We start from the raw sequence: 23,151 nt of genomic DNA, 5'->3' as shown, positions 1-23,151 counted from the left end.
GAATTTATTGCTGGTCTAATTAATGTTTTACCAGCCTAATCGAAATATGAGAACCAGTTATTATTAGTCCAGCTACAACAGCACTAACACCTACATTCCAAATTATCTCATTATTATTTTTTTAAATCATTAAAAATACAGCTACATTCTTGCTAGGTGAGCTCCCCAGCGCCTGGCTGTGCCCCTGCCCTAGCCCACAGGACCCAGGGCTGCTGGCACCCCTGGGCAGCCACTTCCCATTGCCACTCATTGCAGGGTCATAGATGCTGACCCTACCTGGCAGAGCTCCTTGATAGCACTGGCAAGTAATTAACAAAAAGCAAGTTAAGCTAAAGCCAAAGCAAATTCAGGCAGTGGCCACCTAACCAGACAGTCGCTGTCCCACTGAAAACAAGCTCATTGTCTTGCACCATGGAAAGCCCATGCAAGGCTGGGACCACACCGACTTGTCAGTATGGAGCCTGCAGCTCTAATTTTAGATTTGCTATTGCTAGAGTAATGAGAGATTGGTTACTTATTTTTATGAAGAAAAATGTCAGGAAAAGCCATTAAAAAATACTGAGAAAATATACCTGGGGAAGAAAGAGGCGACCAGAGAGGCAGGAGGGTACCCAGGACCCAGAGCATGCACCTCCTCTCCAACACGGTTTTGCTGGAATCAGATGCATGATCCACACAGGACCAGCTGTGTGCAGCCAGTGGTAGAGGACAGATGCTTTCCATCCCTCCGGTCAGTCTGTTCCATAGGAATAACCATGCCAGATATAATTGGCCCTGTGTCTCCGGGCATGAGCCCTGGTCCCAGGAGGGTGCACGCAGGAGCTGCCAGGCTGCTGCTCTCCCCAGCCTCAGCTCAGCACTGAGCACTTGTCCCTTGTCCTCCATCACTGCCCAGAAATGAGCAAACACCCAGTGCAAACAGGCACAGGGCTTGGGAAGGGACAGATAAAGGCTGGCATGGTAACTTGTGGGCATTAGCCAGCACACTGCCTGCTGGGATTTAGTCACCATTAGTGGCATGCGGTGTTTAAAATAACCAGCCAGGTTCTCATAAAGGCTCTCACATTGCCACTTCAGACTGCAATGTTTTATCTTGTGCATACAGCTAATTGCTGGACCAATTAAGATTTTTCTTTGATTTAATAATCTTCTCATCACAATATACTCAGAATCTTGGCCCAACTGTCTTGGCAGCAGCATTTCAAAGAACACACCCTGTGCACACCAGCTTGTCATACCCAAAGCAAAGCCTTGGAGCAGGGGCTCAGAGGAAAGCCCCCCTGCCAGCTGCACACCCAGCCTGGAGCTGCCCACAAGCTCAGACTGAGCGTATAAATGTAAGCTTTTATCCTTTAAGAAATTTGTGTGGTAGTGTTGGTAGAAAACCAACTGGATGTAAATTTTGTATTCAGTGTTTTTTCTTCTCCAAAATAACTCCAAAGGGATAACTAAGTTACTTCCCATTCCAGCTTGGAGTTGTGGCTCTCTCAGATGTCACACAGATACATTTGCCTACTTGTGTTTTTTTCACCCCCCCAAAGGTCAGGCAACATTTATGTTCAAAGGTTGCTCCTGGGCAGTAAAGGGACACAGCATTCTTAGTTTTTACACCAAAGTACCCGCTCGCTTGGCTGTAAGCAGGCTGGTCCCTGTCGCAGACAGGCCGGATGGGGGATGTGGTGGTGCCTGCAGCAGGTCGGGCACACGGCGGTCACAGAGTGAGCCCTGGCTGAGCACGGTGCAGGCCGGGTGTCTCACACAACCCGGCAGGCATAGCTGCCTCTCTTCCAGCCCCTGTTGTTCAGCTCCAACAATCTGAGCCCCACTGCCTCTTCCTGGCCCCAGCCCACCGTGGGCCCCTGCTCTCCTTGTCACACACCACAAACGCCCATGGCATGCTCATCTGCACCACCAGCTCCCAGCCAGAGGCCTGCAGGGGCTGCACAAAGTACAGAGGACAAATTTAACACCCACAGGGTTTTGTCTCTCCCATCCATTACCATTTTTGCCAAGCTCAAGTCTCCTACCAGAGGCTGTGCTGGGGGAAATCTCACTTTAGCTTAGTCAAAACACTGAAGTCAGAAGCCTGCACATGAAAAAGCACTGCAGTGGTGATTTATTTGCTTAACACATATTGATGGGAAACATGTATTTGCAATGACTTTGGTATCAGCGAGAGCAACAGGGTGAAACCTCAGAGAACTGAACTCAAGGCTCCAGCCAACAAAGGGAGTGGAAAGAAGCAGATTCTTTTAAAACAAAATACAAATGAGCCAGTTACCCTGCTTTTGAAATAACTTGTATCATTGTCAAGGGAAGGCTCCAAGGACCTTTGCTAAAATACATGAACTGCTTCTCATGTAAATCTCCATTTTTTCACTGCCTCATTGATTCTGAAAAGGGTTCAAAGATGGATAATGTGAAGACCCGTTTAAAGCAGAGGAAGATACACCAAATAAGAAAAACTAAATGATCTGGGGGGGGGGGGGAAGGGAGGAGATGAGGAGGGGGATTGAAAGAGAGAGCTGCTAAAGATGGCCATTTATATTTTTTTTTTCCACATCAAATAGTTATATTCACCATACAGATAATCTGGAAGAGCAGAAACACCAGGTCCTCCCGCTTACTCTATTATTTCTTAAATACAGTTATTGCTTCAAACAGGTTCACAGTTGGGGAGAAGGAAGAAAGGCTTGATATGAATAGCAGCAGGATGAGCAGTAGCCTATTTAATGGCAATTATCAGTAAAAAAGGACCAAGCGAGAAACCCTGTCTTGGTCTGCAGGCTGTCCCCAAAGGCTCACTCTGAAGCCTGTAGGCGGTGGGCAGCAGGTTAGTCAGCAGGGGCTCCTGCTGTGGTGGTGATCCTGCACATTACCCCTCCTCCATCTGATGCATGGGAGCACTGTAAGTCTCAGAGGCACCTCACTGGGGCCAGGCTCAGCACGTGCTGCAAGGCAGTCACCTGGCACGGCTGGCCCTCACCATCACCCACTGAGGTGAGATGCTTTGTTTTCTTGGGTAGGGCTTCAGCAGGACGACAGGAGCAGCACTGAGGTTGCCCTCTCACCACATCAGGTGGCTCACTTGTCTTAACCAAAGCATTGAGCTACGCAGCAGTGTGCAAATATTCCCCAACCATCAGGGGAGGACAGAACCACACGTTTCATGTAAAAGCTCTACTACCAGAGGGCTGCCAATTCTCCACCTCCACCACCCAGCCCCCTTGAAACATTAGTCCCTGTCTGAAACCTGACATGCATTTGCCTGGACCAAGGATGGAAAGGACTTGGCTATTCTACCATGCAGGGATGGAAGCTACCAGAAAGACAGAAAACCTTGTTCCAGCCCTAGCTCCACATTAAAAATCCCAACATACAATCCGCTACACATCTCCCATCAGCTCTGCTCGGTTCTCCCAGTGACATCGATTTTACTTTTCTGAAGGCACCACAGAGTGCTGGGCCCTTCTCTGCCCCAGGTGGGGGCTTTCACGAAGTCCCACCCAAGCTGCCCAGCTCCTGCTGCGAGCACCGCGCAGACACAGCCCCACTGCAGGGCCAGGTGCCCAGGCAGATGGATGGCACCGAGCCCAGGTGCTGCCAGAGCTCGGGGTGCTTCCCAGGGGCTGCAGAGACAGGGAGCCTCCGGGGATCGCTCCTGGCCAGCAGGCAGAGAGCTCAATAAAACAGACACCCCAGTAACGCCGTGGGGAGGTGTGTGGAAGGAAGACACCCCGACGGAGCTCCTGCCCGGCACTCACTGCCCTGCACACACTGCCCAGCGCTCTGCATTGCTGTGAACTGCAACAAGCACTGTGACAGCCACCAGCATGGTTTCATGCTACAAACACACTTTATCTAAAGCAGAAGGAAAGTGAAGAATTGTAAATGGCTTTTGATAAGATCCCCACAAGAGCCTATTAAGGATGCTTAATTTTGCTCCTCAGTCATTATTGACATAAGAGCCAAATAGAAAGAATGATTAAGATGACAGCAAATATTTCCCAAGTGGAACAGACACATCCTGAACAGCAGCTGAGGAACAAAGCACAGCAAATGAACACTGGTTCATAGGCTCCTGCACAAAGTGCAAGTGCGACACAAAGCTCCCGTGTGTGCACAGCTTGGTGCCACTCTGCCACGCCAAAACCAACTCCTCAGTGTGACTGGATGACCCCATAGACCCAACAACCTTTAAACTGGAACAACCACACAGATCAGAACCAGCCAGGTTACGATTTCTCTCCCAGGAAGTTTACCAGTGGAACATTAACGGCACTCATCATCAGCAATGGTTCAGTTATGTTTAAAAAGGGGGCCCCACACCTCACACCCTGTTTTTGTAAAACTGTTTCCTTATGTCACTGTCAGCATCTTCCGATCAATCCCAAAGTGACATACTGTGGTTGGAACTGAGAAACATAACAGGAAAGTCTTTCACCAAAGGTAATGTGTGCTCTGTACATGTTCAGTAACGGGATTATTTGGCAGTGGGGTTTCTTGTTTTACCAGTCTGTAAATGCCTACTTGTATAAGTTTGCCTTCTAAAGAAAACCACCAATTGTCTCGGTGGCTGAGCTCCTCTTTTCCATACTTACCTCAGAAGGGATTGCTGGTGTGACTCAAGACACCTCTAGGGAACTTTGTAGGTGGCGCAGCGGGATGAGAGACTTCATCCACTGACTCACTTCTCGCTCTGCATGCTGTGCAGAAAAGCTGCTTAATAGCAGCAAAGACGAGAGCAACAGGTTCATGTAGAAAGAGCAGGAGAGTCCCTTGGTTCGTTCTGTTTCCTTCCAGAATTAGATTTCCATTTAGAAGTACTCTTCTCACCACGGAAGGACAGACTATCAGGAGACTGCCCCAGAGGCAGCCGCTGAATCCCCAGCCCCGCTGGACCAGCAGCCCCCCAGAGAAGCTGCCCGTGCCCTCCCAGCTCAGGCAGTTCCCAGCTCTGCTCCAGACACTGTACACTCTGCACACCCACTGTTTGTTTCCCTATCCATCATAGACACAAGGCAGACATTTCCTGTCCTTTCTGATTCTCAGTGTTTTGTTTGTTGTTGTTTTTTTGTTTGTTTTTTAAAAGGGCATTACCATACGTCAAAGCCCTGTGTCCCAAGGTGTCACTTCTGGGTGATGTGTAACCCAAGCATCAAATCCCTCGCTCTGTCCTGAGACACCCCACCCTCTGCAGCCTGCTGACCACCCCACACCTGCCCCACGCCTCTCCCGGGGCAGACACAGCAGCCAGAGCAGCAGCCCAAGAAGGCTCTTAAGCCCTCGGGGCGGGGGGGGGGGGGGGGGGGGGGGGGGGGGGGGGGGAAGAAGTCCATGCACACGCTGTGAGCCTGAAGGGCCGGTGGGCTGTGCCCTCACCCTGCTGCATACAGGGACCCAGCAACAGACCTGCATCTCCTCATCATCCCCAGCAGCACACAGACCCCACTCTTTGCTCAGGTGTCGTTAGCTCTGCAGCCCTGTTTGTCCAGATCAGAGACACTCCATCTAGGAATCAGGCAAAGCTTTCACAAACAGCTCCTAGAAATCCATCATCCCTTCTTTTCTCTATCATAACCCCGGCACACACTCCAGAGCTTTTTGTACAGTTTAGCTGATGTCAGTTCTGTGTTGGGGAGGTCACCCTCTTTAGGAAGGGATGCAGAACTGTCTGATTACTGCCAGCCCTGTCCATGACCGCTCACCCCACCTCAGGGCATGAGACCTGGATATTGACCTCTGCACAACGCAGGGGCAGCAGCTGAGCATCCAGCAAGCAGCCGGATCCTGCCAGACAAGGGCAGGGCTTCCCTCCACAGAGCCTTGCCCCGGAGGCGAAGGGCTGTGTTGTGCCAGCCGCTGTCGGTGCTCCAGGAAAGCAGCAGCAAAGCCCCCACATTCCTCCAGCACAAAAATATCTCCGCGTGGGCTGAGCCGTGTGAACGCTCCCATCCTAACCAGCATCTGCGCCGTCACGAAAGGCAAATGAGACGTAAAAATAGCGCTCTGCTCTTGCTGCTGCTCCACGGCCGGGCAGGAGGGCTGTGTGCAGGTGCCGGGCTGTGGCACGGCCAGGGGAAGGTGGCCCCGCACCCGGCCCCATCCTGCTGCCGCCCTGAGCTGCACCAGGCATTGGTGTTCTCAGACAGGACTGTAGACAGAATACAGGGGGCATGGGGAGCTGTGTTCCAAAAGGCTTCAGATCTGGCATGTCATTGCTGCTCATAGGCTGAGTGCTGAGCCTGCAGAGAACACCTTTGTGCTACTGCAGCGAGACCTATGGTCAGAGAGAGCAAGGAACAGATAAAGGCAAACCCTTTACCCAAGCACGCATGCAACCCCCTCTTCTGCAAGTCTGCCTCCCATACCACTCTATTTTGACCAGCCCAGCATAAGGACATCACCCAAATACATCAAGAGCCATTCCTTTCGCCAGGACACTGCTGGCATGGCCCAGGCCCCACAGGGCAGTACCAGTGCGGCCCCGAGGGCCTCCTGCAGCTCCCAGCCCTGAGGCTGCTTCTCCCCAGGGGGTCGGGAGCTGGGTGGGCAGCCAGAGGCCCTCCTGCGCCTCCAGGCTCCCCAACTCCTCACAACATTTGCTGTAGCATAGAGCCGGCACTGGGAACACTGAACAGGCAAGGGCCCCCAGAAAGCCCTTCATGACACTTGTAGGTGAGATGCTGCATGAGTCCCATCCTGGGAGAGGCACAGGAGCAAGCATCTGCCCCAGTACTGAGCTCACACTTCCACCCCGAAGCACCAAGAACTGCTGGCAATATTTGTCCTGCACCATGCAAACGTTAAACAGACAGCATTTCGTACACTCCATCTGCCACCATGCAACATCAGCTTCTGCTGCTGTTTACTTAGAGAGGTGAAGGTAGAACATTTAGCAGCTGGATGGGTTTTGTGACACAAAAATGTAGAAAGAGCAAAGCAGAACAAGGCGTGACTCACCCAACACAAGCGACAAGATGTGCCGGCTGTGCCAGGACCAGCAGCAGTCAGAAGGGACAATCCTGCCTCAGCCCTCCCCCACACTCAGAAGGTCAAGATTTTGCTTCTGTGTGGGCAGAAGAAAGGAAATCTGAGTCAGTATGTCTGCATAAAGCCCAGTCTGCTGCTGCAGCTCTGGAGAGGAGATGTCCATGTGTGTGCTCACTCTTGCCGTTTCTTTCAGCTTGATGCCTGGACCAAGGTAGCCTGGCCAAGCAGTGTGGTTTACAGTTTCCAGAGCACACAGCACAGAGGTACGTGCACCATCACATTTCCCAAACCACAGAGAACTAGAGTCAGAAGAGCCCAGGTTGGAAGAGACCCCCAAGGACCATGGAGTCCAGCTCCAGGTTCCACATGGGACCACTCAGGGACCCCTGCGAGCATTGCCCAGGCGCTTCCTGAGCTGCACCCAGCAGGCGTGGTGCCACAACCCATGTGGACCCAAAGAAGCTCAGCAGCTCTCAGGCTCCCCCCAGCTCAGCTCCTGCACGCCCTGTACCCAGGCAGGATGAGGAACCCAGCGGCCCACGGGATGCACCCAGTCCCGTTCGACAGCTGGAGGGGAAAGGCCCAGCACGACAGAGCACCCACGTGTGACAGGGGGCAAAGGCTAAGGGAGGAAAACTGACAGAAGAATGGTGTTCAACCCTACCTAGCTCCCCCAGCTGCCAGCAGCCCAGGGCCTTGCCGCAGCAAGGAGCATGCCAACAGCCGCATTCAGCGGCCGTGCTCTGGGTGGGGGGGCCGCCAGCCCGTGCCCAGCCAGCACACTGGTCCCACGGGAACACCGATGCGAGTTCAGAGCTAGATGAACCGCATTGCCAGTGCTCTCTGCTTCTGTGTCACGGCCCTCATACACCTGTGCTATTGACCAGTTTAAATACCAGTAGCTTGCACCAATGTTTTTTCCAGTAATTAGTTCATAAGCTGAAAAAGATGTGCTTGTCTGGGAGGCCAAGCTAAAGACCTTTTTTTTTTTGTAATATACTTATTTGTATTCTAGACCTTAGCAAGATATAAGCATGTTTATTTTGATTTTAAAAGGTCTATGATTGATAGTCTAGATTAACCCAGATTCTAGATTTCTGATAATTTTAAATTGTAATGCCAGGCACCAGAGCCGTGACTTTTCCAGGGTGATTTGTATTGAACCTTCATAGCACCACAATAGGGAACTATTCTCTTCTATGTGATTGTTTCTGAATGTTTTCATCTACCAAGTTCTCCCTTCAGTATCAAAAATACAGAACTTGTGTTCTAACGCATTTGGGGATGAAGTTTGCAAGGTACAACTATGGAGCCAAACTGCACCAAAAAACAATAACCCATTACTGCAAGAGAAGACCTTCAGCTCCTCACCTGCACCACATTTTTAGATCTACATTTCAAATGCTTGACTGGTAAGCACTGGAATGGGACTGATGACCTGCCATTACCTGCAGCAGCAGGAGCACAGCCTCTGCCACCAGCAGCAAGCAGCAGAGAACCACGAGGTCTCTTCAGAGACACTGCCTGTCCCACTGCCCCCCTCCTCTGCATGTCTCCAGCCAGCCTTTGCCATAGAGATAGCATGCACAGTGCTGGTATCAGTTGTGCCGCGCTCCAGTCACAGGCACGTCCTCGGCCACAGCCCCACATAGCACTGTGCTGATGCTGCACATGCCCAGCAGATCCAGGCGCTTTGTGCAGCACTAGTGAACAGTAACAGCTTTCCCCTTGGAGCCTCCTCAGCACCCCATCACACAATCAATTCTTGGCACCATAAACAGAAGTCACAGCCTTTGCAGCAGGCAGCATCAGCTGAGAGGCCAGTGCTGTACCCACACACTTTGTTGGTGCAGCACTGTCCGCACCTCCTCTAACTGCTGCACTGAGCCTGTCATTGATTTGATGAATTCCTCTTTCTTACATCTAAAGCACTCGATGTCTTGTTCTTCCAGTGCCACCTGACAATGTTTGTTCCTAACTGCTGACACACTGCGGGAGGGGACCGGGAGAACTCACCCAATGCCACAGGCAGCTAGGACACACAGGCACGCATCCACTCTCCTCTGCAGAGCCAGAGCATCACAGACCCTTGTCCCTTGGGTGAGGCTCTGCACACTTAATAATGCTGCCTCTATCTCCAACAAAGAAACAGAATCAGTTTTAGCTCTTCTATATTGCAGGGATTTTTTTTTAGGTTCAGTTTATTGCAATGTGTCAGAAGTGCTGGGTGCAATTTGTACCCTGCTGTATCACTTTGAAGTATAACCTGCATCTTCACATATGAACTAGACTAGTTATTTGTTCATTTAATGTTATGAAGTAATAGGGAAAGAAAGGATACATGTGCACTCCATCTTTCTATTACATCAGCAAAATATACTAATATATTTCAACCCCATTTAAAATGCATCAAAATTCAACAGTTACACACCATATTATCCAGCACAAATAACAGGAACTACAACACTGCATATTCTAAAATAGCAGTCCTCACAGTTGTGCTTTATAGCACAGTTATTCACCAGAGGACTCTGTAATTGTGGTATGTCAAATATATTCACTATTTAATGACTGCAAAAGTTTCACAGCATGCAGCTGGCAAGATACTGTGGAGCATACTGTATTGAACTGCTGTGAGAGGGCTCTGTCAGGTCAGTCTGAACCCCAGATTAGATCTTATAAAAGTAAGAACTGTTCTGAGAAAGCTACCACCTTTTTTTTTTTTCATCCTTTAAGAATGTTTCTTTTTTTAAAGTAATCACAAAATCAACATTCTTTGGAGTGCTTGCATTCCACTAATACAGTTGGCTTCAGCCTGGATAATGCTAGCTGCGCACGTTCGATTATAAAGCGTCTCTGGTTTCAGTAAACTGCACAACAAATAATATTCCTGCAGGAAGAGAAGCCTTTCTTTCCCTTTCCCTCTGCCTGGGCTGCGAGTGGCGCAGGTTTCATCAGGACGCACATGGGCTGTGCGTGCAGAGCACTGCACACCTGGGCACGCCATGCAGCCACCCCATCCCGGGGAGCAGCACCCCTCCTGGAAGGAACCTAGAAGTGTGATTGCACTTCTGATTAGATGCAGCCAACATTCAGCAGACGTGAGAGGAATTCTGTCCCCCCTAGGCTAGAGCTAACAAATAGATCTGCCAGCCTGGAACCCTTTTCCCTGCTGCACCATCCCAGCGCACTGCCATTCCCCACCCACACAGAGGTGGGTGAGATCAGAGGGTGAAAACCAACAAGAACACAGGAAATAAATCCCTCACTCTCTCTCTGTTACAGCCAAGAACACTGCAAACAGAGGTTGACTGGCAAGGGAATGCAGAAGGCTTCAGGAGTCCCTTCTAGAACTGAATGCTAATTGGAAGCAAAAAAAAAAAAAAAAGCAGCCTTAGACTGACCCATCAAGCAGGGAAACTGAGCCCAACTAACCTGAGGATAAAATCCTGGAAGGCTGAGCTGTTCTTGTACAACAGCTTCCAGTTCTGTGAAACATCTGAAGCAGCCACATACGCGCACAAAGAAGCCTTGATGCCAGCACACAAAGCCACATTGCAATGGGTCTTTAGCTTCCCACAATCCATTAACCCCCCACAAACCCAGCAGTGCTGTACAACCGGGATTCAAGGGAGTCCTACCACCAACAGCCATACTTATGGGGAGCACAGAAGAGATAAAAAGCTTTGAGGGAACCACCCAGAGCACTGACCTGTGCTGGCTTTCCTGCCTGTCCTTGCAGCACAGCACCACTGGCAGCTACTCTCAGGCTGAGGCTTCTTCCCTGCCCCTAGCACCCCACCTCCCCCCCGCTTCCCATATCTCTCCAAACCTCCAGGCAGGGGCTGGGGGAGCACAGTCCCTCCCACAGTAAGGGAAGGGCAAGTCTGGGACCTCCGGAAGCAACTGAGCAGCTACAAGTCGGCAGGGCCCAATGCCATGCATCCCAGGGTCCCAAGGGAATTGGCTGATGGAGCTGCCAAGCCTCTCTCCATCCTATTTGAAAAATCCTGGCAGTCAGGTGAAGTCCCCGGTGGCTGAAAAAAGGGAAACATCACTCCTATCTTTAGAAGGGGTAGAAAGGAGGACCCAGGAGCTACAGACCAGTGAGCCTTACCTCTGTGCCTTGGAGGGTCATGGAACAGATCCTCCTGGAAGCAATGTCAAGGCACATGCAGGACAAGGAGGTGATCCAAGACAGCCAGCATGGCTTCACCAAGGGTAAATCGTGCCTGAGCAACCTGGTGGCCTTCTGTGATGGGGTGACTGCATCAGTTGACAAGGGAAGACCAACAGATGTCATCTACATGGACTTCCGTAAGGCCTTTGACATGGTCCTACACGACATCCTGATCTCCAAATTGGAGAGAGGTGAATTCAAAGGGTGAACCATTCAATGGATAAGGATCAGCTTGAAGTTTGCACCCAGAGAGTGGTGGTCAATGGCTCCATGTCCAGGTAGAGGCTGGTGACGAGTGGTGTCCCTCAGGAGCCTGTCTTAGGACCAGTGCTGCTTTTCAGTATCTTCATCAAATACAGATGATGGGATCCCACCTCCACAAACACACTCCAGCACAACACCCTTGCCCACCTTCCCAACCCCAGCAGGGCTGACTTTATACCAGCTGACAGGCTGGTCCACAGGCTGGGAGATCAGACAGCTGGTTCCTTTTATCCTTATTTCTCCAGCTGCAACAGGTACTGCTCATTGGCTGGTGCTGGGCTTCATCCCCCTAAGCCCATCACACCTGAGCCTGCAGTGAAAATGTGTCTGTAATGTCTGCTCACTGGGGCTGTAGGCCTCTTCCCTCTGGGGTGACAGGGCAGGGCACGCTGCAGGCACTGTGTGCGCTGCGTGTGCTGTGTGCTGTGCTGCCATGCCAGGGCTTGGCTTCACCCGCTCGCAGTGCCCTTGCACCTGCTGCCCAAGGAACACGGGGCTTTGGCCATAGCCTGACTCCCATGACCAGCGACCTTCAGACAGCTCGCAGAGACAGAAGAATGCACTGGTGTTACCTGGCAGTCGCAATCACCTTGATTCACCTCCTCTCATGGTGAGCTGCGGGCGCAGGCTGCAGAATGGTCACACAAAAGCTGCAAAGCAGTGTCATGGCCACACACAATGACAAGCCAATGTGAGAAAACTCTTAGTGGTATGCTTGCCCGCTCAAGAAAACTGCAAAACTGCCAGCTGAAAATTTGAAATACATTGTGTGGACAGAGGTGACTGAAAGGAGACCCGGGATAAGAATGGGCTGATACACTAACAAATACATTTTCCACGGGACAAAAGAGGTCACATTTTGAAAATGCTTTTCCTTTGAAGAACATGATTCCCAGTGATCATTCAGACACAATGCAGTGCCGCAGACTGACATAACAGCACTGCATATCTCTGCTTAGTGCCTTTACGAGTGCCCTGCTTTGTCCGTGTCCTTCTGGGGTTGCCCTCACATTGCACCTGCTGTGTCCCCACAGCGTTTGGAAAAAACAGGAAGGGGACCTTGCTGCGTCCCCCGAGGGGCAGAAACTGCTGTTCCCGAAGGGCAGCTCAGTCCCTTCGTTTGCAGGTATCTGTGTAACTTCACATCCTGGGAGGTAAATACTGATGTGAAGTGAACAGAGAACAAAAGGAACAGCAGAACTGCTACTTGTAGTCCAGGCCACCCCGTGGCCCTGCGCTGACTCCCAGACACAGCCACCAGGCGGGACAGGGCCCCGGGGTCCTTCCCCAGCCCCTGCTCTGCATGAGGCTGGCGCTGGGCTCAGGCCAGGCTGCTCAGGGTGTTACTCCATCAGCTCCCCAAAACCTCCAGGATGGAGATCCCCCAGCCCCTCCGGGCCCCACACCATGGCCTGGGACAGAGGGGAAGGTTTCTCCCCATGTCCAGCCCCTCACACTCCAGCTTCATTGTGTGCCCCCCTGTAAGCATCTGCCCAGACAGTGCGGGACCACGCGATGCCTGCCTCTCCCATGCCTTTCCCCCAGATCCCAGGGACAAGGTGCTAACAAACAAGAAGCTGTTTGTCTCACACACACTCAGGAAAGATACGGTGCCAGCAGTGAATTACCCACTGCAATCACATTTGTCCTCCAAGACAGTGGCAGGAGGAGATTGGTCCAGGCACAGACTAAATTCAATGTGTTTTAAAATTCAGTTGGATTTTAGGACTTTAAAGGTCAGACAATTTTTTAGGGATGAATACTCCTAAATAATGAAGACGAATATTAGACTACTTAGAAAAGAATGGCTGTTTAAGAGCTGTATAATTACTGTCATTTAGAAGCATGAGCATAGATACAGCAGTGGATATTATAATGTGAAATAATTCCAAAGGCCTATGTTATTTCTGATATAACTGGAAAAAGGGGTTGCGAGGTCATTAGTCTACAGTGAAATGTCTGCATCAAGGCGGGTGACAGCAGTGTGTTGACTTCCTCCTTGTCTCACACATTTTTGACTGTCTTACAGCCTCCTTGGAAGCCTATTTGACATTCATTATCCACTGGCTTGTGTTAAAGCTGAACCGGTCCACCTCAAACGTCGTATGTATAAGACGGTTTATAGAAAAAAAATCCCAGATAGCAATTGGTAACTTAAAAGGTGGCCCATGGCTCAAGGATTAAGGGTTTCTCTGCTAGCCCCAGAGCTGCCAGGGCAGGAGCTGGGGGGCACACCACCTTCCGACACACATACAGCCGAGAGCATGCACCCTGTGCCCCATAACGTGTGTGCAGCTGCATCCCTGGGGGCTACTTGCAGCTTCCTTGTGCTGGTGGAAGGCTGGTGCCACCTCTCTCAAAGTGGTGGCAGTGGTGGTGGCAGTGTGACTATACACATTTTTGGCCAGTGTGCAAAATCACTACATTCATTGTGCTTCAGAACAGCAAAACGAACACAGGTATGACTCCTGATACAGATATGCTGGTAGGAAAATACCTAGGGTAGAAAAAAGTTATCTGTGTTATGACGCAATATTAACAAAAAAGAAATGGTGCAAGTTGTCAGCAAATAAAAATGTCTGATAAATGTCTTGGAAAGATCCCTTAGGAGGATTTGCAGAGAGGAGAGGTCTAACTAGGCTTTGGGCAGGGCCTGATTCATTTATTGGCAAGATTATGTGAGGCTGTACTCTGCAATGGGAAAGGACTGGACTGCACGTGTGCAGACAGCATTCCCAGTCCTCCTGATCCCGAAAGCTGGACTGTTTCTATGTTTACTTTCCACTGCTTTAATTTCCAGTAGGCTTTTTTTTTATTATAGATAAATTTCTGATCTGTCACTGTCCATCTTGTGGAGCTGGTGTCCCCCCATGGGAAGATGACGTATCCTGCACAGGACCGCCTGCAGCAGTCTGGCACACACAGACCCCATCCAACGAGGTGGGAGTGGGCCGGGGGCTGGCAGCAGCTGCCTGGTGTCTGTCTGTGGCCCGTGGACAGCGCGTCCTCTCCTGGGGCCTTACGGTGAGACCCCGGGGTAAGGAGTGCCAGGAGCTCTGGCAACAGCAGCTGGAGCACATCACCACCACGTCTTCTCTCCCACTGGCTTTTGTTCGTGGTTTTTCTACACCACCACTGGAGAGCAGCCCTGGGGTGACAGCAGTCAGCAGTGCTTGGCAGGAACAGGAACTCAGCCCAGGGCCCCTGGCAGGGGGCTGCAGGGCGGGGGACAGCACGGAAGGCAGCGGAGGAACAGAGCGGGGACACCTGCTTGTCCCCACACACCGGGAGGGACTGGGGCCGCAGACAGCTTGTGGAGGTGCACAAGGAGCAAACTGCAGAGGTCACAAAACAAACTCTCCAAATCAGTGAGGGAGGAAAATATTTACTAATATCAAAGTAACCAGTACTTAGCTGTTTCTTTGGCTGTTTTCCACACACCAGGCAAACGGCATACATCCACCATCCACCGGCACTGGACGTGTGAACAAACTGGGCAGTTATTTCAGATTTCTGTGGAAGTGACCCTGAAATCCCAGAGCTGGAGTAGCAATCAGAAGGCTGGCTTGCAGCACACGTATCCTGCATGGTGCATGTCCACCTGCCCCGATGGAAACATCCCAGAGGAGTGGAGTCCTTGCTGAGCTGGGGCCAGGCCATCCTGTGCTGGATGGACAACCTGGAAGGGCTGCCTGAAGTGCCTCCGTGGCCTAGTGAAGCTTTCAGGAGACTTAAAAGCAAACAAACAAACAAAGACCAAGCATGTTGTTTGAAGTGCCTGTTAAACTCAGTCTTCTTTAATACTTTGTCCTTGACACCCATGGCTAGTGTCTGGGTGCATGCCTCCTCAGACATGTATGCCTGGTACGGAGATTTGTGAAGATGACTCTCTCATTAAAGCAAGAGGACAAGCAGGCTTAGAGAGAACAGGCTTTTAGTGCTGGGGTCACTGCTCTGCTGGGATAGCCTGGGACCTTGCTTACTGACGGCTGAAAGATGCTACAGGAACAGGTCTCCTTGCGGTCCTCCTCGTGCAGTGAGGTCAGGGCGATGCTCCAAGAATACTTTGCAGCCAGGATACAGCCTCCCTCCCTCTCTAAAGCATGGGGAAAGGGCACTCCAGCAATTCCCACTCCTGCAATGGCAAGAGAAGGCATTCCCAGGTACAACAGCCACAGTTCCAGCTTCCCTGCTGGGCAGCAGTGCATTCATCAGTAACTCCGTAGTGCTTCATCACAGCTGAGCAGGACAAGAGCTGTCCCGGTGTCCCTCGGTTGCAGTAAGCACACGACAAGGCAATTCTCTCCTGCCAGCAGCAGAGAGAACAGAAAGGCCTGTGCTAATTTGGGATTACAGCTTGGGGCGTTAGTGAGTGATGTTTGCATCAGATATGGAAGATGGAAATGTAAATCCCCACTGCAGATCTAGTCAAATCTGGGCTTTCTGCTTCCCAGGAACCAATCCTCTATGGGCTGCTCGAGAGTTTCATTTTTCTCTGAAAACAAGTTTTTTCTTCATTTATTTTTCTCCCACTGGAAAAACAAAACAAAACAAAACAAAAAAGACACAACTGAAACAGAACAAGATCATGGTAAGTCTGCATACTTCTGTGGGAACAAAGTTTAATCAGAAATTTCCCAAGTAGCTGTCCTTGGTGCAGCACAGGACCGCAAGAGCAACAGCAGCCCACAGGCTGCACAGCCCGGCTGCCTCTTGCTGGGACACCCGGAGCACAGGGTGTGCACGGAGCTGCAGCTGGTCACGGTGTGCACAGAGGTGCTGCTGGTCACGGTGTGCACAGAAGTGCTGCTGGTCACAGTGTGCATGGAGCTGCAGCTGATCATGGTGTGCATGGAGGTGCTGCTGGTCACAGTGTGCGCGGAGGTGCCGCTGGTCACACTGCCAGCACCTGGGCTGCCCGCAGCCTCCACCACTGGTGCGCCCTGGGGGTCTGTCTTTCTCTCCACCGGTTCCCACTGCCTCCTTGTCACCTACAGACATGTTGTCCGGAGCTTTCTCAACCTGTTAAGAAAAGCACTTCCCAGTGTTAATCCATTCACCTACTGCGGTGAGCAGCAGCGGTAGCTGTGAGCTGCTGCCCACTGAGCGCTGCCCGGCCCCAAGCTGGTGGAGCCTGGCTGAGGGCTGCTGCCCGCCGAGGTGGCGACGCTGGCACACGCAGGTGTCAGGAAATGCTGCTAGTGGGCCAGCGTTATCTCTAGCTTCATCAACAGAGACGACTGGCATGATTCTTCAGTAAGCATCCAAATTCTATTTTTCTTTAACAAGTCATTTTTGCTTGTTGATTTTCCTCTAATCTCTTAATGTATGGATGAAATGCTATTAAACTATCCAAGCTAAAGCAATCCCCTACTGCTAGCCCACCAACAGGGCTATTAAAGACAGCGTGCAGGTGGCAAGCTCTGCTCTTCAGATATTGCAGGGTTTTTTTTTTGCAAAATGTGATTCACATCTTCTGCAAATCTGACCACGGTGAAATCTGGATTTCTAACTAACATTGAGCTGACAGGTGGAACTTACCTTGACAATTAATTAAAAGGACATAAAAAGTAATCAGCAAGGGAAAAACAGCTCTGCTATGTGCGTGAAAGCTTGAAATTGGAGCCATTGACTGAGGGTAATAACATGGTATTAATGTGAAATGAAATCCTGAGAGCTGATACGGTCTTTGCAGGAAGAATTTGGAGCTTGTTGGTTTAATAAGGTTTCAGCAGCTGCACAGCCTAATGCAGAATGTCAAAAGGAAGAAACAACCTCTCATTTCTTCTTATAGCCCCATCTCTGAATCATGGTTTCACGCTACTTGGCTGTTTCACAGACTTCCTCCGAGAAAGGCCAGTCATCCTCCGTCTTCACCAGGGGTCAGCGGGGTCTGCAGTCAGAGCTGTGGTGATTTCATGGACTGATTCCACCAAACATATTTTTTTTTAAAGTAGTTTATTTTGGGCTCGTCCTTTTCCAGAATTCAAACCCCAATTACACTATGCAGTAAGGAAAGGGAAGAGCAATATGTGCTGTTATAATCCAAGTAGAATCCAGTCTATGTGCAGTGCCAGAAAGATCCCAGGTCATGCTTCATGAAAGAGCATCGAGTCCAATTCCTGATCAAAACTGATGGGTTTTCCTCTTTAAATGTCTATCCAGCATTCTAGTGCACCAGACAAAGCCCTGACCATTCATCCCTAGGGTCTGCGGGGCTGGACCAGCCCCATGCCTCCTGCACACACTCAGCCCAGGTGAGCCCATGCCCCTGCTGCTCGCCCCGTGCAGCTCCACAGCCCAGCTCTGTGCTTTCTGTGCTTTGGCCACCTCCAGGCAGCCTCAGTGGGTGCCCAGCAGCTGCTGATGCTCCTGGGTCAGCTCGCACTTGAGATGACAACCATTGAGATGTGGTTGTCCCTGCTGGTGCCGCAGACCCCAGGTGAGCCCCTCGGACAGGCATCTGGGCTGGTGTCCCATCTGCACAGGACATCAGCAGCCGCCCCTGGGAGCGGTCCCTGCCACAGAGCCCTGGGAGCCGTGGGGATGGGACAGGGCCGTGGTGCTTGGGCAGCACCAGCACCTGCCCTCCACACAGCCAGCCCCACCGGCAATGCTTACACTGGCTGTTTTTTAGGAGGTGTGCTGGATTCACTGTGTTTCCTGCTAAAGATATTATCTCTGGAAGCCATATGGAATTCTTAATGACAAAGAAAAAAAATAAAACCCTTCATCTTGTTTGAAAAGCAAGCCATGATGGAAAGTCTCGGTGTCATACTGGACCAGAGTGTGCCGAAGGCGCTGGCGCAGCCACAGGCAGCTGCAGCCCCCACAGCCCCCAGCTGCAGCCCCTGAAGCTCCCGGCTGCCCCAGGCCCCAGCCCCCCGAGGGCTGCCCTGGCTCAGGACTGGCAGCGCGCCCAGGGCTGGTGCTGCAGGAGCACAGGGAGCCTGAACACAGCCGCACCCCCAGGGTCCTGTCTGGAGGAGAGAGACGCGGGTGCAATGGCAGGGTTTTGGTGGTGCCCAGGGACAGGAGGGGCTCCCCTCCCCGCTCCCAGCCATGGGGTGGGCGAGATCCAGGCGGCTCTTCCCGAGGGGACCAGGGGCAAGGCACAGTCAGTGTCCTGCCCACACCACAGCACCAGCAGCACCGCGGCACCAGTCCCACACCGCGCTCGGGGCCGTGGTCACGGGGCAGCAGCACCCGCACACAGGAGGTGTCACAGCCCCGGGCACTGCCCTCCGAATCAACCCACATGCCAGCTCCATCGTAGTAAAACATTTATTCGTTAAGGTGATATAAGCTACCATGTTTACAGTTTGTGAACTCACCACTGGCAACGTTTAACATGACCGGTACTGCAGCTGTTGCCACCAAATTTTTCATCATTAGTTTTATAAAAACCTCAGACACCAGAAAAAAAGGAATTTAGACTTAATGTGGCAGATGGGAGATGGGGAATCTGTGAACTGGGGAAGGAAGTTTATCCGACACAGCCAACCTCCACAGCCTCTTGGCTTTGGCCGTGGCTTCAAGTAAGAGTTTTGATGGGAGTGAGCACGGTTCAACACATCAATCTTCACTGCGATGGAATCGTATTGTTTTCTGCCGAGTAAAAACGTCGGTGGCAACGTTCTCAGGGAGCGGAGGAGGGCAGGTGTCCTTCGAGTCAGCTTCTGTGCAAAGAGACAGAACAGAGACAGTGAGGGGACAAAGCGCAGGGTCGGGCCTTTCACTCAGCTGCAGCAGGACTGCTGGCTGGCCCCTTGCTGCAAAAGGCAAATGAACAAACAAACAATGCCCACATAAAGCAACGACCAGGTAAAGATCATTGTTCCAGAATCAGAGGATTTTCCATTTTCTAGATCGGCTTTTGCCTTCTCCAAGGTGAAGCCCTTTTCTACGGCAAGGATTTCAGCTCCTAGTATAGTTTCAGAAGTGTGCACAGAAGTGAAAACACCAAAAGAAAGCAGTGGATGGGCACGTGTCCAGCACTGGCCCTTGCAAGGTTTACATGCAAGTGAAAAAGTCACTCTGTGGAAAACGTGCAGGTTTGTAAGTGCTGTCCCTGAGCAACCGCACCATGCGCCGCAGGGAGCAGGGCGAGCAGGTGGCACAGGGCACCCCTGCTCCTCGGGGAGCCACTGCCGCGCGGGGCAGGGCTGCGGCCTCGCTGCCTGCCGGCCCGCAGCCTCACTTACCTTTGGGAACACCAGGCTGCAGTACCCTCCAGACAGCCAGGTGCCCTGCTTTCAGCTCACCCTTGGCTTGCTGTGGGTCACAGCTCTCCCAGCTGCGTGAAGCCAAGCGCCGGGGCCTGGGGGGCTCCCTGCCCACCGACCCCGTAGGAAGGTTGTGCTGCCCACCACCACCCCACCCAAAGGAGAACAAGGGAGTAGAACGAAGGTGCCAGAACCCTTCATCTTCCTTCTCATTGTCCTCTCCAAATGAAATTTGCTGTGCAGAAGAGACGGCATGACTTGCACACAAAATCCCCATTGATGCTGGGAGACCAAAGCTGCTCCGCAGTGGCCCTGTGGCTCCTCCCAGCCACAGAAATGCTGCACCTTGCGGGCTCACCCGGTGTCTCACAGGGCTCCAGCACCAGCAGAAGTCACCCTTAAAAGGCAGCTTCAACATGACAGAGGAAATGGGCCCCCATGGCACAGCCCCGGCCAGCTAGGCAGCTGTGCTGAGCCAGCCTCGAAAGCAGCTGCAGGGCAAAGCCAGGAGTTTAATGAACGAGTGCCCATGAGGCTCCGCATCAGGCTGGGACATGCTGTGACTATTCCCACACTAAAAGCTGCCCCTGGTAGCCCCCACGGGCTCGGGCAGCCCCACCAGCATGCTGCACGTGCAGGAGGGCAGCAGCTCCCAGTGCACTTGCGGTGCTGGGGACCCGCTGCTCTAGCTACAGACGGGGGGAAAAAAGCAGGGAAATGCATCCCCTCCTCTGCTCTCCTGTCTCCAGCATGTGGCCGCCCTCCTGAGGGGCAAGGGGTAGCCCCTCCAGAGGTGCCCCCCAGCACTGATCAGGCTTCCCCTGGGGGACATGCATTGTGGCATCAAGGTAGGCACATGGATTTGCTCCCAATTTCCCAATTGTTAACAATTGTTATCAATTGTTATTAATTTCTATCAATTGGGAGGTTGATATCAATTTAATAACGACTTCAAACGGCCTGAGGGGGACACGGCTTGTTCCAGCACAACAAGAGCAGCACAGCTCATCCTGCTTACTTCCACAGAGACAAAGTTTGAAACTCATGGTCTCTCTGCAGCCAGCAATTTGCCATGTTTGCTTTTTTTTTTTTAGTTTCTTTCCTTGCAAGCTAAGCTTCCTTCTTGCTAAAGCAGCAGCCTTCACGCCTGGCTCTGTGAATAAATCAATTGTATTAAAAGCTTACTATCAGCAAGATCAGTAGGATTTGCCTTTTCTTGGTCTTGTATTACTGATGCCAGGCTGTACATGCTTTAACCCATTCAATTTTGGCCCCACTAACCTGCACACTTTTGCTTCACAGACACCTGCGTTTCTGTGAAAGCAAGGCCACAGCCTTCAAAGAGTGACTCAGAACACGGCACATTTGTTCTTTTTACTTTATGATGTTGACTCCATCTAACATCAAAGCGCATGTGCCTAATGCAGCCACCTCCCCGCAGCCCTCGTGGGACAGTCGGTGCTGCCGTCCCCTCTCTGATCCGGTGCCCCAGGGACATGGCAGCGCTGGGGCAGGCACAGCGGTGAGCACCACGGCCTTGCAGGGGGTGCAGGCTCAGCGGGGTGCTGCGGGCAGGCTGCCTACCGGGGGCACCGGGAGCACCGCCCCAACGGGGGCCTGGGCACCCCAGGGTGGGAGAGGTAGCACAGCCACTGCCATGGGGCAGTGCTTTCCTTGCACAACACTGTTAGGCTGTAGCTGTTAACGTTAACTCTATAAAGGGAAAGTTTTCCCGTGTGCAGTAAGAGCATTTTCCTTTAAAATGATGGTACGCAGCCGGCGTTTTGTCACACCTGTGACAAAAGCGCACACTTGCACGTCTGCACAGACGAGAGGAGACGCTGCCACAGCCCGCAGCTGCAGAGGCAATCAGCGTTTTGGTGTCATGGTCAGTGCTGAGCTAGAAGGCGTGCAGAAGGACATTTGCAAAAGCAAAGTACTGGAGACATGTTTTCAGTAAGCAGGACCCTATTGATTTTGCTGTGTTTTTGTTTTTTGTTTTTTTTTTTAACCAGAACTTTGACCTACCTTAAAATTACTTACTAAGTTACCATGGGAAAGGCATTGTGCTGTTCTGTTACTGTTGTTATTGTTGCTTTAAGAGAGCAAGAGAACATCACTTGTTACAAGCAGCACCTTAAAAGAACAGGACAGTAAATTTTCTGGAGATATTGCGAGGTTGACAAATGTTGCCACTCTGCAAGCAGTACTTCTGAGGTTCCAGTTTCTCCCAGTTAACAAGAAGAGAAGCAACGGTAAGTGATAACAACCGTGACCATTACTTTTGCTTGTTGGATCAATCACTGGGGACAGAACCCACTGCCTCTCCCTGCACAGTGCCTGCTGTGGCTCTGGGTGCTGGTTTTACAGACGACGCAGGAAGAGCTACGCTGTGCTTTTTGAAGGACACGTGGGCAGTGGGCACAGGGACAGCAGGCTGCAGCAGGACCCACGGACAGCCGGCCCTGCGGGACTGCCACCCACCAGAGCTTGGCATCGAGCGGCTGGCTCGTGCTGCTCTGCAGGCGCGCAGCTGGCTCGCGTTACTCAGGACCGCAACATGCGAGCACGAGGCAGCAACCAGCAGACCTCCAGGAACATGCAACCAGCTCTGCTCCGCAGGGAGCACAGCTCCAGCCTCCAGCAGCAATGCTGGGTGCAGCACCAGCCGCGGGAGTCCTGCTGGGACAGGCGCTGGCGCCACGCTGCACACCAGGCACGGCCGCGAGGACGCCGGCAGAGCAGCACTGCGGGAACGGGCCCTGCCACCGCCTCCCGCCGTCCCTGCCAGGATCTGCCCAGCCACAGGACGTGTCCCTGCAGTCACGTGGCGGCCGCCAGCACCGGTGGCACAGGGCAGGGTGGCAGCCTGCGGCACAGGGCAGGCATGACCCCGCAGCCCTCCGCGGGCATCGCCCACCGGGCCACACGCACCTCCACGCCCCCGGCCCCTGCCGGACCTCTGCCTGGCACCCGGCTGGCAGCCGCATCCTCCCCATTCACCTTGTTATCTACCGCAGGGCTGCACGGCTGCCTGGGAGGAGGCTTCAAGCAAACCAGGACACGTTGCCAGAAATAAAGCCACATTTGCACCCAGAGCTGAGCAGTACCATATATTCACTGTCAAGAACATGTCCAAAACATAAGCAGAAAGCAGCACAGAAAGAAAAGCTAACACAACAAACTTTTTATCCAACAAAACCCTGCTTCTCCATCCAAACATTATTCGTACCAGACCTCCTTAACAGAACAACCATGCTCTGGAAAAGGGATTACGAGTGCATTTCGAAAGATGTAAAAGGAAGCACGTGCCAGAAATTTTAGTAGGAGTAAAACCTATTTTCAAGAGGCATCATTAAAAGGCAGCCGACCTGCAGGCCGGGTGATACCTGGAGCAGCACGGGTCTGCCTGCTGGCTGCGGTGCCGCACACCCCTTGCACAGCCCCAGGCCAGAGGCACTCAGCCAGGAGCAGGGCCCGGCACAGCAG

General features: G+C 52.1%; 1 protein-coding gene across 2 annotated transcripts in view; it reads right to left on the bottom strand.

The window, feature by feature from the left end:
- Window positions 1-18,703: 18,703 nt before the first annotated feature.
- Window positions 18,704-23,151, bottom strand: part of LRFN5 (leucine rich repeat and fibronectin type III domain containing 5) — a 57,932-nt gene continuing 53,484 nt past the window's right edge. Inside the window, exons 4-5 of one of the 2 annotated variants that reach the window (XM_032188158.1) lie at window positions 21,691-21,757; window positions 19,059-19,116 (exon numbers count right to left, since the gene is read on the bottom strand). In XM_032188158.1, the coding sequence (XP_032044049.1) occupies window positions 21,705-21,757 (53 nt within the window). In that variant the 3' untranslated portion in view covers window positions 19,059-19,116; window positions 21,691-21,704. Of the gene's footprint in view, window positions 19,117-21,690; window positions 21,758-23,151 lie in introns of both variants that reach the window. The other variant, XM_032188157.1, reaches the window with a different exon arrangement.

This window comes from Aythya fuligula, chromosome 5 (genome assembly GCF_009819795.1).
Source record: "Aythya fuligula isolate bAytFul2 chromosome 5, bAytFul2.pri, whole genome shotgun sequence".
Classification (NCBI taxonomy): Eukaryota; Metazoa; Chordata; class Aves; order Anseriformes; family Anatidae; genus Aythya; species Aythya fuligula.
The sequence above is the reverse complement of the archived record's forward strand: the minus strand, read 5'-3'. Positions and strand labels throughout refer to the sequence as shown.